Source organism: Typopeltis vanoorti, chromosome 19, assembly GCF_054136105.1.
Source record: "Typopeltis vanoorti isolate ZY-2024b chromosome 19, IOZ_Tvanoo_1.0, whole genome shotgun sequence".
Lineage (NCBI taxonomy): Eukaryota > Metazoa > Arthropoda > Arachnida > Uropygi > Thelyphonidae > Typopeltis > Typopeltis vanoorti.
The window spans coordinates 81,876,061-81,894,327 of NC_143567.1; the positions used below are offsets into that span (position 1 = coordinate 81,876,061).

An 18,267-nucleotide genomic window follows, 5' to 3' on the forward strand; every position below is an offset into this window, starting at 1 on the left:
TACTGTGCACAGATCTGGGTGCCAGGGTTTCTTGGTAATGAGGAGAAGGTGGAGAGGATCCAGAGGCGAGTGACCAAGATGGTAGAAGGTCTATGGAATGAACCTTACACGAACAGGTTGAAGATTTCTGGGTTACAGAAACTGGTTGATAAGTGGAAAAGGGATGATATGATTGCAACATACAAATTACTGAGGGTTTTTACATGATTAATCCAGAGGAAATTTTCCAGAACAGGTGTTGTTGGGAGAACTAGGGACCATCCATGGAAACCAAGTAAGAGTGTAGTTAGCAAGGGTGTCAGAACTAGGTTTTTTGCTTGGAGAGTAGTGAACGAGTGGAATAAGTTGCAAGAGGCTGTTGTGGGTGACATGACTGTGAATGAGTTCAAAGCAAAGTATGATAGATGCTGCACAAATATTGGATAGTTCTTGGCATGATGTTTAGGTTTTCCCTCGATGAGTCTAAGGACTCCTTGGAGTCGCTTGTAATAATAATAACAGGTATGACAGCTGGTGCAAACAGCATGGCCTTTCTCGATGAGTTCTTGACTCCCTAGAAGTCTCTCATAATAATAATAATAGTGATCACTCTTTCCTTGTTCACTAACCCAAGTTGCTCATACATTTCTTCATCTTGTCTGTAATATCTTGTCTTGGTTGTGCTTATTTCTTTTAAAGTAGTTTTTTTTTTCCTTTTCTTCCAATTCATAATGGGGGGGGGAAGCCCCCCCATTATGAATTGGAGTTTGTTGTCTTAAATGTATTGCTGTTTTATTAGTTATTATTATTATCATGATGATTATTTTCATTTTTTTTGTGTGCAATGGTTATGATAGTAGGTTTCTTTTTTCCCCCCCAATTCTGTATTTTTTATATTTTGCAAAGGTTTTTTCCCGGCATAGCTGTGTTTTTTGCATAGATGCATTATTATTTTTTTTTTTTTACTAGTTATTCTAAGCAGTGTTTGAACTACTTTTGTGGGAGACTTTTTATCACCTATTTCCCAAATATTTTGGGAAATAGGTGATTTGTATATTGTATTAGTGAAATAGGTGATATCTCTGTTTTATTTTTTTCTTTTTAAATGTAAGGTTGGTTTGCAGCACTACAAGAGGTGTTTGGGTCTTGGTATCCGCATTTCTGGTAGTGGTGTTGGTGTACAAGGCATGTTCAAAAAAAGGCCGAACTTTTGCTATAAAGACTTTATTGCTTATTTTACAACATTTTAAACACTGTCCCCTCTACTGGCGATACACCATTCCCAATATTTCTTCCATTGTTGGAATGCTTCCTGGAATGTACTTTCTGTGATGGCACGCAGTTCTATTATCACATTTTCCTAAATCTGCTCTATAGTTTGGAAACGATGTCCTTTCAAAGCGGTTTTAAGTTTGGGAAACAGGAAAAAGTCTGCTCGGGCTAAGTCCAGAGAATAGGGTAGATGGAGAAGAACAGATGTCTGATGTTTTGCCATACGGTTAATTGCACATTGTCATGGTGCAACATCCAAGTCTGGATTTCCCACAATTCAGGCCTCATCCTGTGCACAGCATCCCTCAAACATCCTAAAACTTTCTGGTACAACTTTCTGTTTACCATATGATCACATGGTACAAATTCAAAATGGACATAGCCATTCCAATCAAAAAACACAACCAACATCACCTTGATCATTGACTGACTCAGCCATCGGTGCTTAAACCATTCATAGCACTGCGTTCGGCTTATACAGTCCTCCCCATATGCTTGGTTAAGCAACTGAAATGTCTCTAAAATTTTTTCCAAGTTTGCAGCAAAATTTCATACAAACACACATGTTGTTGCTCTTTCAATGTCACTTTTTCACTAATCTGATGAGCAGCTTATGTGCTCACTTCATCAGATGTAACTCGACAACTAATGCTCATAGCAGAATGGGGAAAATAGTAGTTATTATTATTATTATTATTATTTCGGGCAACTCCAAGGAGTCAACAGACTCATCGAGGGAGACCCTAACATCATGTCAAGAACAACTATTTGACATTCACACAGTATCTATCATACCTCGCCTTGAACACATTCATGGTCATAGTACCCACAACAGACTCTAGCAGCTTATTCCACTCATTTACCACTCTCCAAGTAAAAAACCTAGCTCTAACATCCTTGTTAACCATATCTTGCCCAGCTTCCATGTATAGCCCCTAGTCCTCTCACCACCAGTCCTATTCTCAAAAATATCTTCTGGATTAATCTTATAGAAACCCTTCAGTAATTTGAATGTCTCAATCATATCACCCCTTTTCCGCCTATCAACCAACTTTTGCAACCCACAAATCTTCAATCTGTTCTCATAAGGTTCATTCCACAGACCTGCCACCATCTTGGTCACTCGTCTCTGGATCCTCTCCACCTCCTCCCCATCAAGAAGAAATCCTGGCACCCATATCTGGGCACAGAAGTCCAGATGGGGTCTTATCAGGGCTCGATATAGAGGAACAATAACTCGTTTGTCTCGGCTTGTTAAAGTATTTTTCACTCATCAAATCACTTGGTGATTTGATGAGCTGATTTAGCCACTTTTGCAATGTGCCCCCTAAACTTCATCTCCCTATCCACCAACACTCCCAAATCCCTGGCCTCATCAATCTCCTGGAGTACGGTTCCACCAATGTGATATACTGCTGCTAATCTTTTCACTCCAAAATGCATAACCTTACACTTTGCCACATTAAATTGACATCCATTTTCCCTAGCCCAGTCCTCCAAACTATCCAAATCATTCTGCAAAATTTTGACATCCTGTGCACTCACAATTGCTCTACCCAACTTTGCATCATTAGCAAATAAGTGAACACTTCCTCTCAGATCCTTTCCTATATCATTAATGAACAAATTAAAAAGTAGTGGTCCAAGAACAGGACCCTGTGGCACACCACTAGTCACAAGCCATCTTTTGGACTCCACTTCTGAATAAACCACTCTCTAGTATCTCTCCATCAACTACCCTCCTATCCATCTCACCAACCCTATACCCATCCCCCATCTGCTCCAGTTTACTGATTAGAGTTCCATGTGGTATCCTGTCAAAGGCCTTGGCCAGGTCCAGTAGAATCACTGTAAACCCATTACCCTCATCCAGTTCAGCTGTCACTGTGTTATAAAACATGAGCAAGTTACTGAGGTATGATCAACCCTTCACAAAACCATGTTTCCCCCATACAGTATCCCATTTTCATCTATCCAATCCTGTATTCTTCTCTTGACTAGTTTCTCCAAGACCTTGACAACGATTCCTGATATGCTAATCGGTCGGTAATTTACAACAGTAGTCTTGGAACTTCCTTTATGCAGTGGAACTATTTTCCCCTCTTTCCACCCCCTCGGGACTAACCTAGACCTGAGACTCAGATTAAACAAAATCATCAAGGGTACTGACAATTCTTTAGCCGCTTCATGTACGACACGAGCTGGTATACCATCCAATCCCACAGATGTATTGACATTGAGGTTTTGCAATAGACTACTCACCTCCACCTCATTCACTACAATTCCTGTATAATCTATTGGTTCATTCATTTCTGCAATATCACCACCTTGATGATATACTCGTGCAAAGTGCTTGCTTAGTAATTTAACTATATCAACTGATTCAGTTACCTCCCTATCATCAGCATTCTTTAAAATCATTCTGCCATATACATTTTTTCTTTTACTTGTAACATATCGAAAAAACTGTTTAGGATTCTCCTTAGCCTACATGGGCAATGTTCTTTCATAATCCTTTTTTGCTTTTCTTGCCACACTCGTTACCCTTCTGACCTGGGCTTTATACTGTTCATGTGCCTGCCAGTCACCTTTCTCCTTAAATTCCCTCCATAGTTGTTTCTTTTTTTGCTCAAGCTTAATGGTGTTATTCATCCATTTAACTCCTACTTGCTTTATTATTTGAACTCTAGGTATACAGTCAGCCATTGCTTCATGCAAACACTTTTTAATCTCCTCCCATGCACTGTCAACTTCTAGCCCTTACAGTTGTACATGCCATGGCACTGTACCAATCAATCTTCTAAGCTTGTCATACTTACCAGCCCGATAATTCCACATGTACCCTGTCTTAATTGTAAATTCCACACATTTAGCCACCTCCCAAGTCAAGACTCCATGATCACTCTCACCAATTGGTGGCAACGTGGTCATATTCGTTATATGACCAAATTCTCAGATGCAATTACCAGGTCAAGCACTCTCTGACCCCTAGTATTTTCCATTACATGCTGTCGCAGATAGTTATCCCTTAATAATCGCATAAAATCCAATTCCTTCCTCCCATGTGTCCTGTCCTCCTTCCAATCAATGTTACCATAGTTGAAATCTCCCATAATAATTACCCTCCTTCCACTCATTTCTTCTGTTTGCTTATGCATACTATAACCACCATCTATTCCATCACCTGGTCTATAGCAGCACCCAACTGTATATTTTGTTCTGCTAGTTTCAATCTCACACCAAATAGCCTCAAATATGCTCTTTTCTCTATTCTGCAGTTTCACTTCTATTCTCCTTAACTGTAGCTCATCCGTTATCATCAATAATACACCTTCCCCATTTTATTCTCCCTGTCTCTCCTGAACACACCATACCCCTCACATTCAATCCCACTAGCTGTGTCATTTTCTGTCAGCCATATTTCATTGATGCCAATAACCTGTGGTCTGGAAGTGCCAACCAAGGCCAAAAATTCTTCCCTCTTGTTTCTAATACTTTTGGCATTTGTATACATTGCAGAAGCCGACTTGTCCCATCTCTATTTTGATGCCTTATACTAACTATCCCATTCTGATTCATGGTCTTTCCTACTCGCTTGGGCATATTACACACATTCACACACTCAACTGTCTCCCTAAAATCTACATATCTACTTCCCCCCCCCTTAATAACTCTAGTTTCCCTGGTTCTGTACATTCACTTCCACTACATTCAACAACACCTTTTCAAGTCTCCATACACCAAATCCATTCAAATGTAAACCATCCATTTTATATAACTCCTTTCGCCCATCGAACTCATTCCACACGTCCACAAATTCCACACCACTCATCAAACATAATTCACGCATAAAGTCATTGCCAATTATGGCCCTCCTTCTATACTCTTCACTGTCATACCGCGGCAACAGACTCACTATCCTAACTCTCTCACTCTTTTCTTTTGCTACCTCAAGCAATTCCTTCACATCCTCACTCATAGCCTTTTTGTTTCCTTTCAAATCATTTGTACCTGCTACCACTATCAATTCCTTCACCTGCTGTTTTTGGATTCTAATTGACTCCCTTACATTCTTTACGTTCGCACCGGGTTGGTACGATTTTGTTAAACTCTCAACTAACACACCTCTTACTAAGGAACTCCCATACAACACACACTCTTTCATTTTGTTTACACTCACTTTGATACCCTTATTTTTTCTATCATACTTTTGCCGATTATTAGTCGGTACGCTTGTTAAAGATTTTTGCCAACGCTCCAGCTGCTGATTTACTCTATGTATCACTCCACGTAATAGTGCTATTTCACTCATTGTGTCAGTGTCATCATTTTTATTCTCCGATGATTCATTCAATCGTTCCGTATGCTTAACTTCATTCTCTCTTTCAATGCCACTCTCACAGCTATCAGGTACTACCTCGCAAATATCATCATTCATACCTCGAATATCGCTGTTATGTAGATTCTCACTTTCGACAACGATATTACTCACACGACCTGAATCACTCTTTAAATCCTCATATTCTTTACACTTTTTGCACACATTCACTCCACTATCATTGTTTAACTAGACTCCAACCGCTCTCCGCAATGCGTTATCAAAACCTGCCGCTAAGTGTGCTCAGTAGCCGCAGCTCTCTCTCTCTCTCTCTCTTTCTTTAAATAGTGGTTGGCACACTATTTAAAAAGTTTGGTCTTTTTTTGAACAAGCCTTGTATGTATTTCTAATGCGATGATATGTTGGTTTTTGTGACTTTAAAAGGTCAGGTTAGCTCTCAAAGGGTGTAGGCTAGAGGTGTTGGTTCTTGATATCTGCATTTTTGGTATTAGCTTTTGTGATACTAATGCATCATGTTTTTGAAGAGGTGATATATATTAGTTTCATTAGTTTAAATGGTACCGGCTTAGCAAAAAAAGATTACAGGCTAGAAGTGCTTGGTAGTATCACTATTTATATTTTATTTTTTCATGGTACTTGCATTGCTAGTATTGGAGTGAGTGTCAGTAGTGCACTCAGGATTTAATCTTTGGGGGGGGGGGAGTTGAGTAGACAATTTGAGAATACACACTATGCATTGCATACGACCTATAACTGAGCATCTGCAGTGATTGCTAATTCATAAGTAGCATAGAAATAGAAAACACGACACCACCTAAATAAAGAAAAAAGAATTTTAATTAGGAAAAGATTTTTAGAAAATTTTCTAGTGTTTTTTTTCCTTTTTCTTTGGGGAGTTGCCAGGGCCCCTTTCCCTCCCCCCTCTGGGTACACCACTAGTGAGTGTTCTTGTGTTGACATGGAGTAGTGCAGTGTAATGTAGCGAATTGCTTGAATTTAAAATGTTAGGTTGTTTTTTAGATTAGATGTTTTATTTATGTATATTAAGATTTTAATATTGTCCTATCTGTCTGTTGTTATTTTGTTTATTTTATTATTTTTATGGTTTTTTTAAAGTTTTTTTTGTATGTCAGCATGATATTTTTGTTCAGTGATAAGTATATTCATCCATTTGCCAGTAACTAGAAACAATAACCCCTTCCCAGCTTTCTACAGACAAATCAACTAATATAACTAAGATATATTAACAATACAAATTAAAAGAAGGCAGTGATCACACCATTTTCTGGACAGTGAAGAAATTGCATTTTTATCAATGATGGTATTAAATGTCACAACAGAAATCTAACAGAAAGATCTGCCAAATCTAGTATAATAAAGTTTCAGTTTGGTTGTATCTACCAGAAAAATGAAAGTATTTATTTATTTATTTTACATTTTGTTACTCAAGTTGCATAAAAAGTCCTATGAACAGTTTATAATAAGGTCAGGCAAAGCAACATGTATTTACAGCTGTAAGAAATATTGATGTGAATTGGGTAATTATTATAAGTTAGTGTATAATGAATTGTGATTTGAAGAGCGGGAAAGGATCACTGGAATAATTAATACTATTTGTTCTATTTTTTATTATTATTATGTAATTCTAAGGTATTGAAAACTACAAGTAATAAGTCAAACTGATATAGTGTTTTTGAATGATTCATTTTGTTGAGATGTTTGTAGTAATTATAATATAGAAAATTATTAAACATCATTATCATACCTAGGTATGATAATGATGAGCTGAGCAGAAGAGCGGTGATATTGAATGGCATAATAGCGAGAATGTGTGACAAGAGAGGACTGGTATATGTGGATGCCTGGAGTGTGTTTGAGGAAAGAGAGGAGTTGTATGCGAGAGACCGTTTACATTTGAATGAGGAAGGACGTAGGCATCTGGAGAGATTGCTGTTCTGAACGAGTCAGTGTGTCCCAAGGAGGATGATAGCAGGGGTGGCCTCTTGTGGGAATGGATACTTGGGAGAAGGGAGACAATGTCAGGTAACACTGAGCCCAGTGGAGTCTAGAAGGGATAATGCTGGGTATAGAAACAATGGCATTTATATGCTGTATACTAATGCCAGGAGTATTCGGAATAAGGGAAAGGAATTGGTGGCGCAGATAGCATCAGCCTGGCCAAAAATTATTGCGATCACTGAGACGTGGTTGACAGAAGGGGATATAACAACAGGAATAGAAGTCGCTGGGTATAGCATTTTTCGTCAGGATAGGAGGGGAAAGCGTGGTGGTGGGGTGCTGCTTATGATAAGTGATGACCTATGTCCTCTAAGAATGGAGAATTTGGAAGGAAGTGAGACAAATGATTTTGAGAGCATATGGTGTGAGGTAGAGGTAGGCAAGACAGGATATTTAGTGGGGTGTTGCTACAGACCCAGGAGCACAGAGGATGGGGACCAGGAGATGTTTAGACAGCTAAGTTTGGCAAGTGCAAGAAGAATGATTGTTATGGGAGATTTTAACTTCAGTAGTATAAATTGGAGAGAGGAAGATGCATGTAGCAATAGGGGAATGGAATTTCTAGAATTCTTGAGGGACAAATGTCTTAGGTAACATGTAACAGAGGGAACAAGAGGTTCAAAAATTTTGGATTTGGTTATAGAATCAGAAGAGTTGATAATAACTGAGTTGACGTCTCTCCCACCAGTTGGAGAGAGTGACCATATGGTGTTGACTTGGAAAATGAATAGACATGCAGGAGTATCAAAGAGGCGGGAACTTATGTGGAATTATAAGGCAGGTGTTTATAATAGTCTTAGACGTCAACTTCGGGAAGTTTCCTGGAGGGAGGAATTGGAAGGCCGGGATATCACCAGTGCGTGGGAAATTGTGAAAGAATATTTGTTATCAGCAATGGTAAGTTGTATACCACGAGTGAAGAAGAGGACGCAATTTGGAGTAAAGTGGATGACAAACAATATTAAACAGGAATTGCATGCGAAAAAGAGGCTATGGAAGAGATATAAGGAGACAGGTGAAGAGATGCATGAGGAATATAAGACACAGGCCAGAAGAGTGACTAGTGTGGTAAGGAAAGCGAAACTGGAATATGAGAGGAGATTGGCCCTAAGATCCAAAGAAAATCCTAGGGAATTTTTTAGCTATGTGGCCAGTAGGAGGAGAAATGACTGTGGAAGAATGATATTGTGGGATAAAAATGGGAATAGAGTGACTGATGCAGAGGACATAGTGGAATTGTTCAATGAACACTTTATTGGAGTATTTCATCCTAGAGGAGTCAGTTTTAATGCTAGAGGGATAGGACTGGTACGAGGTCTGGAGGTACAGGAGGAGAGTGTGTTTCAGATACTGAGTACTATGGATGTCAGTAAAGCTGTGGGACTGGATGGTATTTCGCCACGAGTTTTGAGAGAATGTGCTAGGGAATTGACAGTACCTTTAACGTGGCTTTTCAATGAAAGTCTGGCTTTGGCAAAGGTGCCCAGGGAATGGAAGGAAGGTAAGATAGTGCCATTGCATAAGGGTGGTAACAGACTGGAAGTGTCTAATTATAGGCCAGTCTGTGTGTCATCAGTAGTTGTTAAGATCTTAGAGAAAGTAGTGAAGGACTATATACAGCATTGGGCAGATGAGGGTAATGTTATCTGTGAGAATCAACATGGATTTGTGAAAGGATGCTCTTGTTTTAGCAATATGCTAGCCTTTTATAATAAAGTTACAAGAACATTAGATGAGGGAAAGGCATATACTGCAATTTTCTTAGACTTGGCGAAGGCATTTGACAGGGTGCCACATGATAAGCTGATATTTAAGTTGCAGCACATGGGTCTGGATGTCAGATTGGTCAACTGGATTCAGGATTGGCTGTCTGATAGGTATCAGAGAGTTGTGTATGGTGGAGCAGTTTCCAGGAGGCAGAGGGTTACAAGTAGGGTCCCACAGGGCTCAGTACTAGGACCTATATTGTTTAACTTTTATATCAATGACATAGCCAGTGGATTGCAGGGGGATATTCAGTTGTTTGCGGATGATGCGAAGCTGGGAAGGATTATTAGTAATAGTGCAGATGTGGTAGCCCTGCAAGAGGATTTAAATAAGCTAGATAGATGGGCAAATGAATGGGGGTGTCGGTTTAATGCAGCAAAATGTAAGGTCTTGAGGTTTGGGAAACATCGATGGGATGCTACATACTCTATGGGAGGAGTTATACTGGAGGAAGTAGGGGAGACAAGAGATCTGGGGTTGATGATTGATAGAAACCTGAAGTTTAGGGGACATATTGCAAAGGTGGTGAAGGTAACACAGAGGATTGCTGCAATTATGAGAAGGACACTGACCTGCAGAGATAAGAAGGTTATCATTCCATTGTATAAGTCTCTGATCAGACCACACTTGGACTATTGTTCTCAGATTTGGTCCCCAGGATTTGAAGGGGATAAATTAACTGTGGAAAGGATACAAAGTCGGATAACAAAGATGGTTTCAGGACGGTACAAGGATAGTTATGAGGATCAGCTGAGAGAATGTGGACTGCAGAGTTTGGTGGATAGAAGGAGAGGTGATATGATTGAGACTTTTAAACTGTTGAGAGGTGGTTACAGGGTTGACACTGGGGAGTTCTTTCGCTTGGTTGATCAGCGGGAAGGAGTGATGACAAGAGGCCATCCCTGGAAGTTACGAAAAGAAACTGTGAGCAAGAGGGTAAGGAGTGGTTTCTTTGTGTGGAGGGTGGTTGAGCCGTGGAATGCATTGCCTGATGGAGTGGTGGGGGCGAGAACGGTCAGTGAGTTTAAAGAGTGGTATGATAGACTTTGTGTTTCTCAGGGGGGGACCTCCCCTCGATGAGTCTTGACAGACTTTATGTCTTAGGAAGGACCTCCCTCGATGAGTCTTTTGACTCCTTGGAGGCCTGAATAATAATAATAATAATAATAATAATAATAATAATAATAATAATAACATAGGAAGGAATTAATTGGTTTTTATTATATGAAGGTATGTCTGTTAAGTGATAATATAAGAAAGGTAATCTAGTAGAACTACATGAATATATTTTGCCTTCGAAAGAGAAAAAAAATGATCTAGGAAATGATGATGGGTGATATTCAGTTTAAAGAGTGGTATGATAGACTTTGTGTTTCTCAGGGGGGACCTCCCCTCGATGAGTCTTGACAGACTTTATGTCTTAGGAAGGACCTCCCTCGATGAGTCTTTTGACTCCTTGGAGGCCTGAATAATAATAATAATAATAATAATAATAATAACATAGGAAGGAATTAGGTGGTTTTTATTATATGAAGGTATGTCTGTTAAGTGATAATATAAGAAAGGTAATCTAGTAGAACTGCATGAATATATTTTGCCTTCGAAAGAGAAAAAAAAATGATCTAGGAAATGATGATGGGTGATATTCAGTTATTTGCTGATGATGTAAAGTTGGGCAGTGTCATTGTTAATCATAGTGATACAGAGTTTGTAGGATGATTTAAAGAGGCTGACAGTATGGGCAAAAAATAATAGTTTAATATGGAAATATGTAAAAGCTATATATTTTGGGATTAAAAGATTACAAGCTGCAAAGATTACTACTGATGAAACTAGCAGTCTGTGGGTGTTGGAAGAGCAGAAGTTCATAAGGAATATCGCTAAGGTGTCTAAGATAGCTCACAAATTGTTTAACTGAAGAACAAGCTAACATGCAGAAATAAAGAAGTTATCATTTCTCTTAATAAGGCCTTGATATGCCAACTGGATTGCAGTGCTCAGTCTGGTTACCTGGATTCAAAGCAAAGCAATTTAGCTTTATAATAATAATTACTAAAAAGAAAGAGCCATAAGGCTTAATTTCGATGATATAAAATTACATAGGCAAAGTGGATACTAGATCCAACGTTATTTCAGAGCCAAATGTTTGTAGAAACCATGAAAGTTTATAAGTTGACCTGAGAGCTTACGAGAATACAATCTTCGGCATCCCCGAGTTGCCTTAGCTTGTGCTACTTAAAAGACATGAGCGCTGCCCAAGCGTCACTGTTTCACTGGCCTGACAGCTGTTTCGAACTGGATGATTCTCTTCAGAGACAATTATATAAATATAAATAAAGGGTCTGCTCCAAAAACTACGCTATCCCCTAGATCACTCTACACTTGATGAGTGACGTGAAAACTTATTTAACTCAGTGGTGGTTCTACTCAGCGACAGGCTCACCCTACCACCAAGCAGAACTGCTCACATTCCAGGGAAAAGCATTCACCAACACAGCCCTGAAAGGCCACCCTGGAAATATCAATCCTCGGATGCTCAAAAGCTCTTGTAAGGCAGAAACCTTAAGAGAGCAAAATCTCTCGTTCAATACTAAGGAGGTTGAAATATGAAAAATGTATTTTTTGTAAGTGAACTCTCGGTTGGTGCATAAAAGTGATTACTAAAGGAAAGAGCCATGAGGCCTCATTTCGGCGATGTAAAATTACATAGGCAAACAGATATTAGATCCAACATTAAATATCATAAATATCAAATGCACAAATAAAAGGCGAATATATTGACGCTTGGGCAGTGCTCATGTCTTAAGTAGTGCAAGCTAAGTGATGCCAAGATTGTATCTTTTAATCTCTCAGGTCAACTTACGAAAATTTAATAGTTTCTACAAATATTTGGCTCTGAAATAATGGTATCAATTGAAAAAAAAATGTCCCTTTTTCATCATTTCCAAAATGCATGACAAGTACGTTGCGCTTTTCTCACTGAAAAGTAACAAATTGCGTGACATGCTAATATCGGAATTTAGATTCGAGACATTCTTTTTCATTGTCGTAATTTGTAATAATAGTTGAAGAATTAAAGGCAGTATATTTATCTGTAAATTGCAGTTACACGTGATTGTTATAAGTTGGTGGCATGTGGTTGGTTGATTTCTCAATTATCAGAGAGAAGTGCGTTTCAATATACCATAAGGCAGTATTTTCGTTACAACTGATAAAAATGCCACAAACCGGGCTGATAAATACATCCCACAATACTCATAGCGCAGTAACATATACATATTTGCAGCGCTGGTTTCTAAGATATGCAACCACTGGCACAGACAAACTATATCTTATGCCAGTTAGGTAAATGACCAACGGAAACTTTTCGCGACTTTTGCTATCCATTATTTTGAATAACTTCGTGAACATAATTAAATAATTAAAAAAAAAAAAAAAACAGATTTTCTACCAAGTGAAGCTTAAAAGAAACATACCCAGACTGAGAAATTCCAGGGAGCATTTAAAAACACCGTGCTGGTTATGCCAATTTAAAATTCATGCAACTTGTGCTGTGGTAAAAACTACTGCTAGTTGTTCTGTTTTGATCTTTATCTCTGTAATTTGTCACTAATGGCTTTAAATCACTAGTGTAATTTGTCACTAATGGCTTTAAATCACTAGTGTAATTTGTCACTAGTATTATTTTTATTCAACGTGTACGCAACAGTAAATTGCAAACATATAATACATATCTGGTATTACAAAAAAAAAAAAAAAGGATAAAGTTTTTATTTTTTATATTAGTTATCAAGTAAATTATAATTGATAAGTAATTAAATGCTTGTTTTAATTCTATATCCCCAAGCATACAAATTTCACACGATAAGTGTCCTCACGAGTAGGCTACTTCTATACAGAGATTAATGACTTCAATCAGTTGCCTTCATATCCACTCAAAGCTGGTATACTTTCGAATATTCTTAAAGTTCTTAAAAGAACTGGGCGATGGACTGAGTCCTTGACTCTTTATCCCGTCATCTGAATGAAGAAAATTGCGTGGACGGGGTGTTATTGAGCTAAAAGCTCTAGTCATGGCTGGGTAATGGCAATAGCCGAGCCTCAGTTAAAACTTCATTGGCTACAGCATTGCCATTCGTTACCCTGGAAGTCCTAAAAAGGACTTATTTCTATCTTAATATCTTCCCCCTCGAATATGTGTATTGCTGTGTGTGTATGTATATATATATATATATATATATATATATATATATACACACACACACACACACAAAACATGGTGTGTTGTATAAATTAAAGCATATCTGTTTAAGGCTTTGTAGAGCGCCACCCAAGACATTCTACAACATGCAGAAGCGATATCTAAGAGGGGGTAAAAAAAAAGACTTGCAAAATTCACCGCCAGGGTAGCTGTATGATGTACCAAATGTAGATATAGTAATTTTTCTGTGTATGTGTGTGTGCGTGCGTGCGTGCGTGTAAGAAGGAGGAAAAAGCAACTACATTTGCATTCACGGACTGCACTGTTCAATGTACTGTTCTTCCTGGTATGCCATAAACTATCTTTTGCGCAGAATGTTCAACAGCAGAATGCAGCCGATCGACACTGATGTTGAGCACATGCTGCGTCATGCTCTCTTGCAGCACTGGCAAATTATTAGGCTGATCCCGACAAAAACCCTGTCTTTGAGAAATCCCTACAGCCAGAAGTTACAGAAGTCAGATCAGGTGAATGAGTAGATAATACCATGAGAAACGCACGGCCGATCATTCTAGCTTCCGTGAAATATTCTCGAAGAACCTCCTGTACGGATCAAACGACGTATGTAGGGCCCCATACTGCATGAAAATGACTGACGTTGCTGTACCTGCGCATGTACACGGGTTCATTCATGTACTTCAGGGGCGAATACTGGTCTTGAGATTCACGCTTGCTCTTGTTATCGTCCAGGGAGTGAGAGGTGTGATTGAAATCTGATTATCCGATTAATAAATTTACAGGTAACCCTCGTATAACGCGGATATTAGGTTCCATAGAAATGCCGCGTTATATAAATCGCGTTATGCGAGACTCAGATCACATACAAAAAAAGTAGGGTTATGTTCCGAAATCGGTTTTTTTTTTAATAATAATTATATAAACAACAGTGACATATCCAACAAAAAAATATTTTTATTTAATTCAGGAAATTCATGTAAGTTAAGAAAACATATAAAGTATGACACAAATGCATAGTATAAAATTGTAATAATTACAAATTGGAATTAAGCTTCATTGCAAATAATGGATAAATGTTTTAGGCAAAATAAAAAAAGTGCATGTTTTAATCTTTCATAGCACGACGATTTGAGAATCGGTTAATAAACATTAGTTTTCAAGATAACAAGTAATTTTAAAGAAATTTGGTTTTTAATCCTATTTCCCAAGGCAATACCATGAGTTGCCTCAGACTTGCACTACGTGCAGGCGCAAACTTGACTTACTTGTCTGTTTGCTCACTTGGGAAATAGGAATAAAAACCAAGTTTATATAAAATTACTTGGTATCTTGAATACATAATATACCCAAGTTAAAAAAACTTTCTAAACATTAGTTTTGTACAAAACTAATAGAGTAATTCTGTCTTTGGAAACTTTGAATCCAGGAGCTGATCTTTCATTTTTTGAAATATAGGTGCGTTTTGGCATTTTTTTCCAATATAACCCGGATTCATCATCATTGAACACCTGGTCTGCATTATAAATGTTTATGAACTTTGAGAGTTTTTTGTTCAATAAGATTTCCATCCAAAGAAATTTTCTTTTGAGTGCATCTTCTTTCCAAATCAGTAGAGATTGCTTCATTTTTCTTTTAGAAAATTGCACACGAGCAACGAGCTTTGAACTTACCGTTGACACAGCAATAAACACTTTCTCGGATTTTATGTTCATTGTGTTTGATTGTTTGAATTGTTGATTCATTTAAATTCCAAGTCCTTACAACTTACAACCACTGGTTTTTCTTCATTTTTTAACCGATCCATCATTTTAATTTTTTTTCTTCGACAGAAATTTTCTTCGAAACGAATTTTCTTTTCAATATTCATTTTTTCCCTTACAATTGGTGGCCATTACTATAAATATATTTTTTTTACATAAAAAAAGCATTACATGTTAATTATGTATGTAACTCACCAGAAAATAAAGTGCTCAGCTTGAGATAACACACTTATGAGTTTAAATGCGCTTTCCTGGCAGAAAACTAAGACAATTTTCAACAATAAACACTTTATTTGGTATACAATTCACGTACATGCGTGCTAAAGGGTGTTTCCCCGAATATAAATTAGCTACTCATAACTGCCTGCGCGATACGGGCAGGCACAAATTTAACGAAGTTAAAATTTGATTTTTAAGTCGCACGGTGAAAAATATATGAAAAAATAAAGGGTTACTTCAATTTGTAGACCGCATTATAGTAACTTTGGGTGAATGCAAAGGAATTTGTTGGATTGCAAAAGCGTTTCGCATAGCATTAGCCAGGCAGCTGTGCGAAAGTGAGCTCATATCCCCATTAAAAGTCATCCAGCCTTGGTATTAGTTGAAATCAGTGGGTCCCACATCCTGCCAAATACTTACCATGCGTTTGTAAGTATTTGTGTGTGTGTGTGTGTGTGTGTGTGTGTGTGTGTGTGTGTGTGTGTGTGTGTGTGTGTGTGTGTGTGTGTGTGTGTGTGTGTGTGTGTGTGTGTGTGTGTGTGTGTGTGTGTGTGTGTGTGTGTGTGTGTGTGTGTGTGTGTGTGTGTGTGTGTGTGTGTGTGTCACTCACTTTAGAACTTCCAACAACCAAGAAAACTTAATCAGTGTGTGTGTGTGTGTGTGTGTGTGTGTGTGTGTGTGTGTGTGTGTGTGTGTCACTCACTTTAGAACTTCCAACAACCAAGAAAACTTAATCAGAAATCGAATGGTTTCCAGTATGGGGTCAGTTCGTGGAGTGCCAACCGAACTGACCCCACACTGGAAACCAACGAAATCCTTCCGAAACATTCAGTCAATGCTCTCCGCACTCATAGTAACTAACCCGAACAGAAAACCCAACTCACAACACATTATCAGCTGGAACGCCAACAGCTTTAAAAACAACATAATCGAACTACAGGAATTCGCTGCACAGAATCAACCAGATCGGGAAACCTTGAATCAAGAACTACAACCGTTTATCGCAAGAACAGATTGGATGTCAGGGGGCAGGAAACCGCCATATCCATCAGAAGAGGCATAATCCTTAAGAAAGTCCCCACTGTCCTCATAATGAATCTGAAATCGATCGGAGTAGCAATTCACATTACAAATTCAGTCAACCTAATAATCTTCTCTGCATTAATAACCCTCGAAGCAAAAAAGATTCTTGACTCAGATCTACAGGAGATATTATTCTCAGAAAAAACACTAATAATCTCCGTTTATCTGAAAAACAAATACAATAGTAGATTCCCAACAGTAACGACTACAAACTCCTCAATACCTTAACTGTGACGAGTAAAACATCAGGTAACGGTCCCAAAGGACCTTCTCACTACAGTGGCATAGGCTTCTACGATGTAATAGATGCAGCTACCGAAGAGGTTAGGGCACAACTATACACAACTAATTATACTCTATTTGGGAATCCCGCACAACTTTACCACAGACAATATTATTTCCATGAACTGGAACAAAATCCTTCACCCCTCCAACAAAATTTCGGCCCAGTCAAGCGCTAAACTGCATTTCAAGAAATAGAGGAAAATATGATCTTAGATAATCAGGTACTAACAGCACTGATTCTGTCGCCCCCATTATCACACGCGCATCACCAAATCAGCATCTAGAAGAAACAAAACAGCTCATCTGGAAGAAAAAACCGACATAATTCCAGTACCAGAAAACCATCACGATTAGCTCCGGCTAATCGTCAAGCATTCGATTAGGCTACAAATTAGGTTCGGTATGCTCTTAAGGATTACAATAACAGGCAATAAGCAATTGCCTGTAATCACACACACACACACACACACACACACACACACACACACACACACACACACACACACACACACACACACACACACACACACACACACACACACACACACACACACACACACACACACACACACACACACTGTAAAAGGTGTTGGAGTGCCAATAAGCAATGGCACTCCAACACCTAAATACCGAACACTAGTCATGATGCAAAATAATAAAAGCACTCTGCATCAGCCGGAGGCCCCTTAGACTAATCAACGGAGAACGAGTGACTGCTTACAACTTCAATATACCCTAAGCTATTGCAGAGCTCCTACAAAAGCAATGTTCTACAAATTACAATCACATGAACCTAAATTTCATAGGCCAGATACACAACCATATGTGAGAGAAATAAAAAATGTCTCCCATCAAAACAGTATCAGACCGTTTCACGGTTTAAAGTTCATGAATTCATTAGGAAATTAAATACCAAAAAAGCAGTAGGACCAGACGACATCTCTACAAGTTCACTGTAACAACTCGCCCAGAAAGGTATCATACGTAATATGGCCATAATAAATCCAATATTATCGTTCAATCACTTCTCTTCATGCTAAAGGGTTGCAGTTGTATCCTAATTCCCAAGCTGTGGAATAGAAATATAATTTTCATAAAAGTATCTATGGATTATCCTACTTTCTTTCATAGTCAAAGTCGGTGAATGCACGGTCCTCTCCTATTGCGGTTTTAAAAGCAACAGAGAGCACTCAAATCATTCCAGATGAGCAGTTACTAATTTAGAAAAAGAGACAGCACAACGTATCTATGGTATCGTTGAATGCATCAACTATTTCAATGGCAACAAACTTCCGTGAGATCTTCTTGGACCTTTACAAAGCATG

The 18,267-nt window shown here is 38.4% G+C and overlaps 1 protein-coding gene across 1 annotated transcript in view; it reads right to left on the minus strand.

The window, feature by feature from the left end:
- Positions 1-13,038, minus strand: part of LOC150096293 (glyoxylate reductase/hydroxypyruvate reductase-like) — a 198,138-nt gene extending 185,100 nt beyond the window's left edge. The window contains exon 1 of the mRNA XM_090409117.1: positions 12,853-13,038. Within this exon, the coding sequence (XP_090265243.1) occupies positions 12,853-12,878 (26 nt within the window). The 5' untranslated portion in view covers positions 12,879-13,038. The remainder of the gene's footprint in view (positions 1-12,852) is intronic.
- Between the last annotated feature and the right edge of the window lie 5,229 nt (positions 13,039-18,267).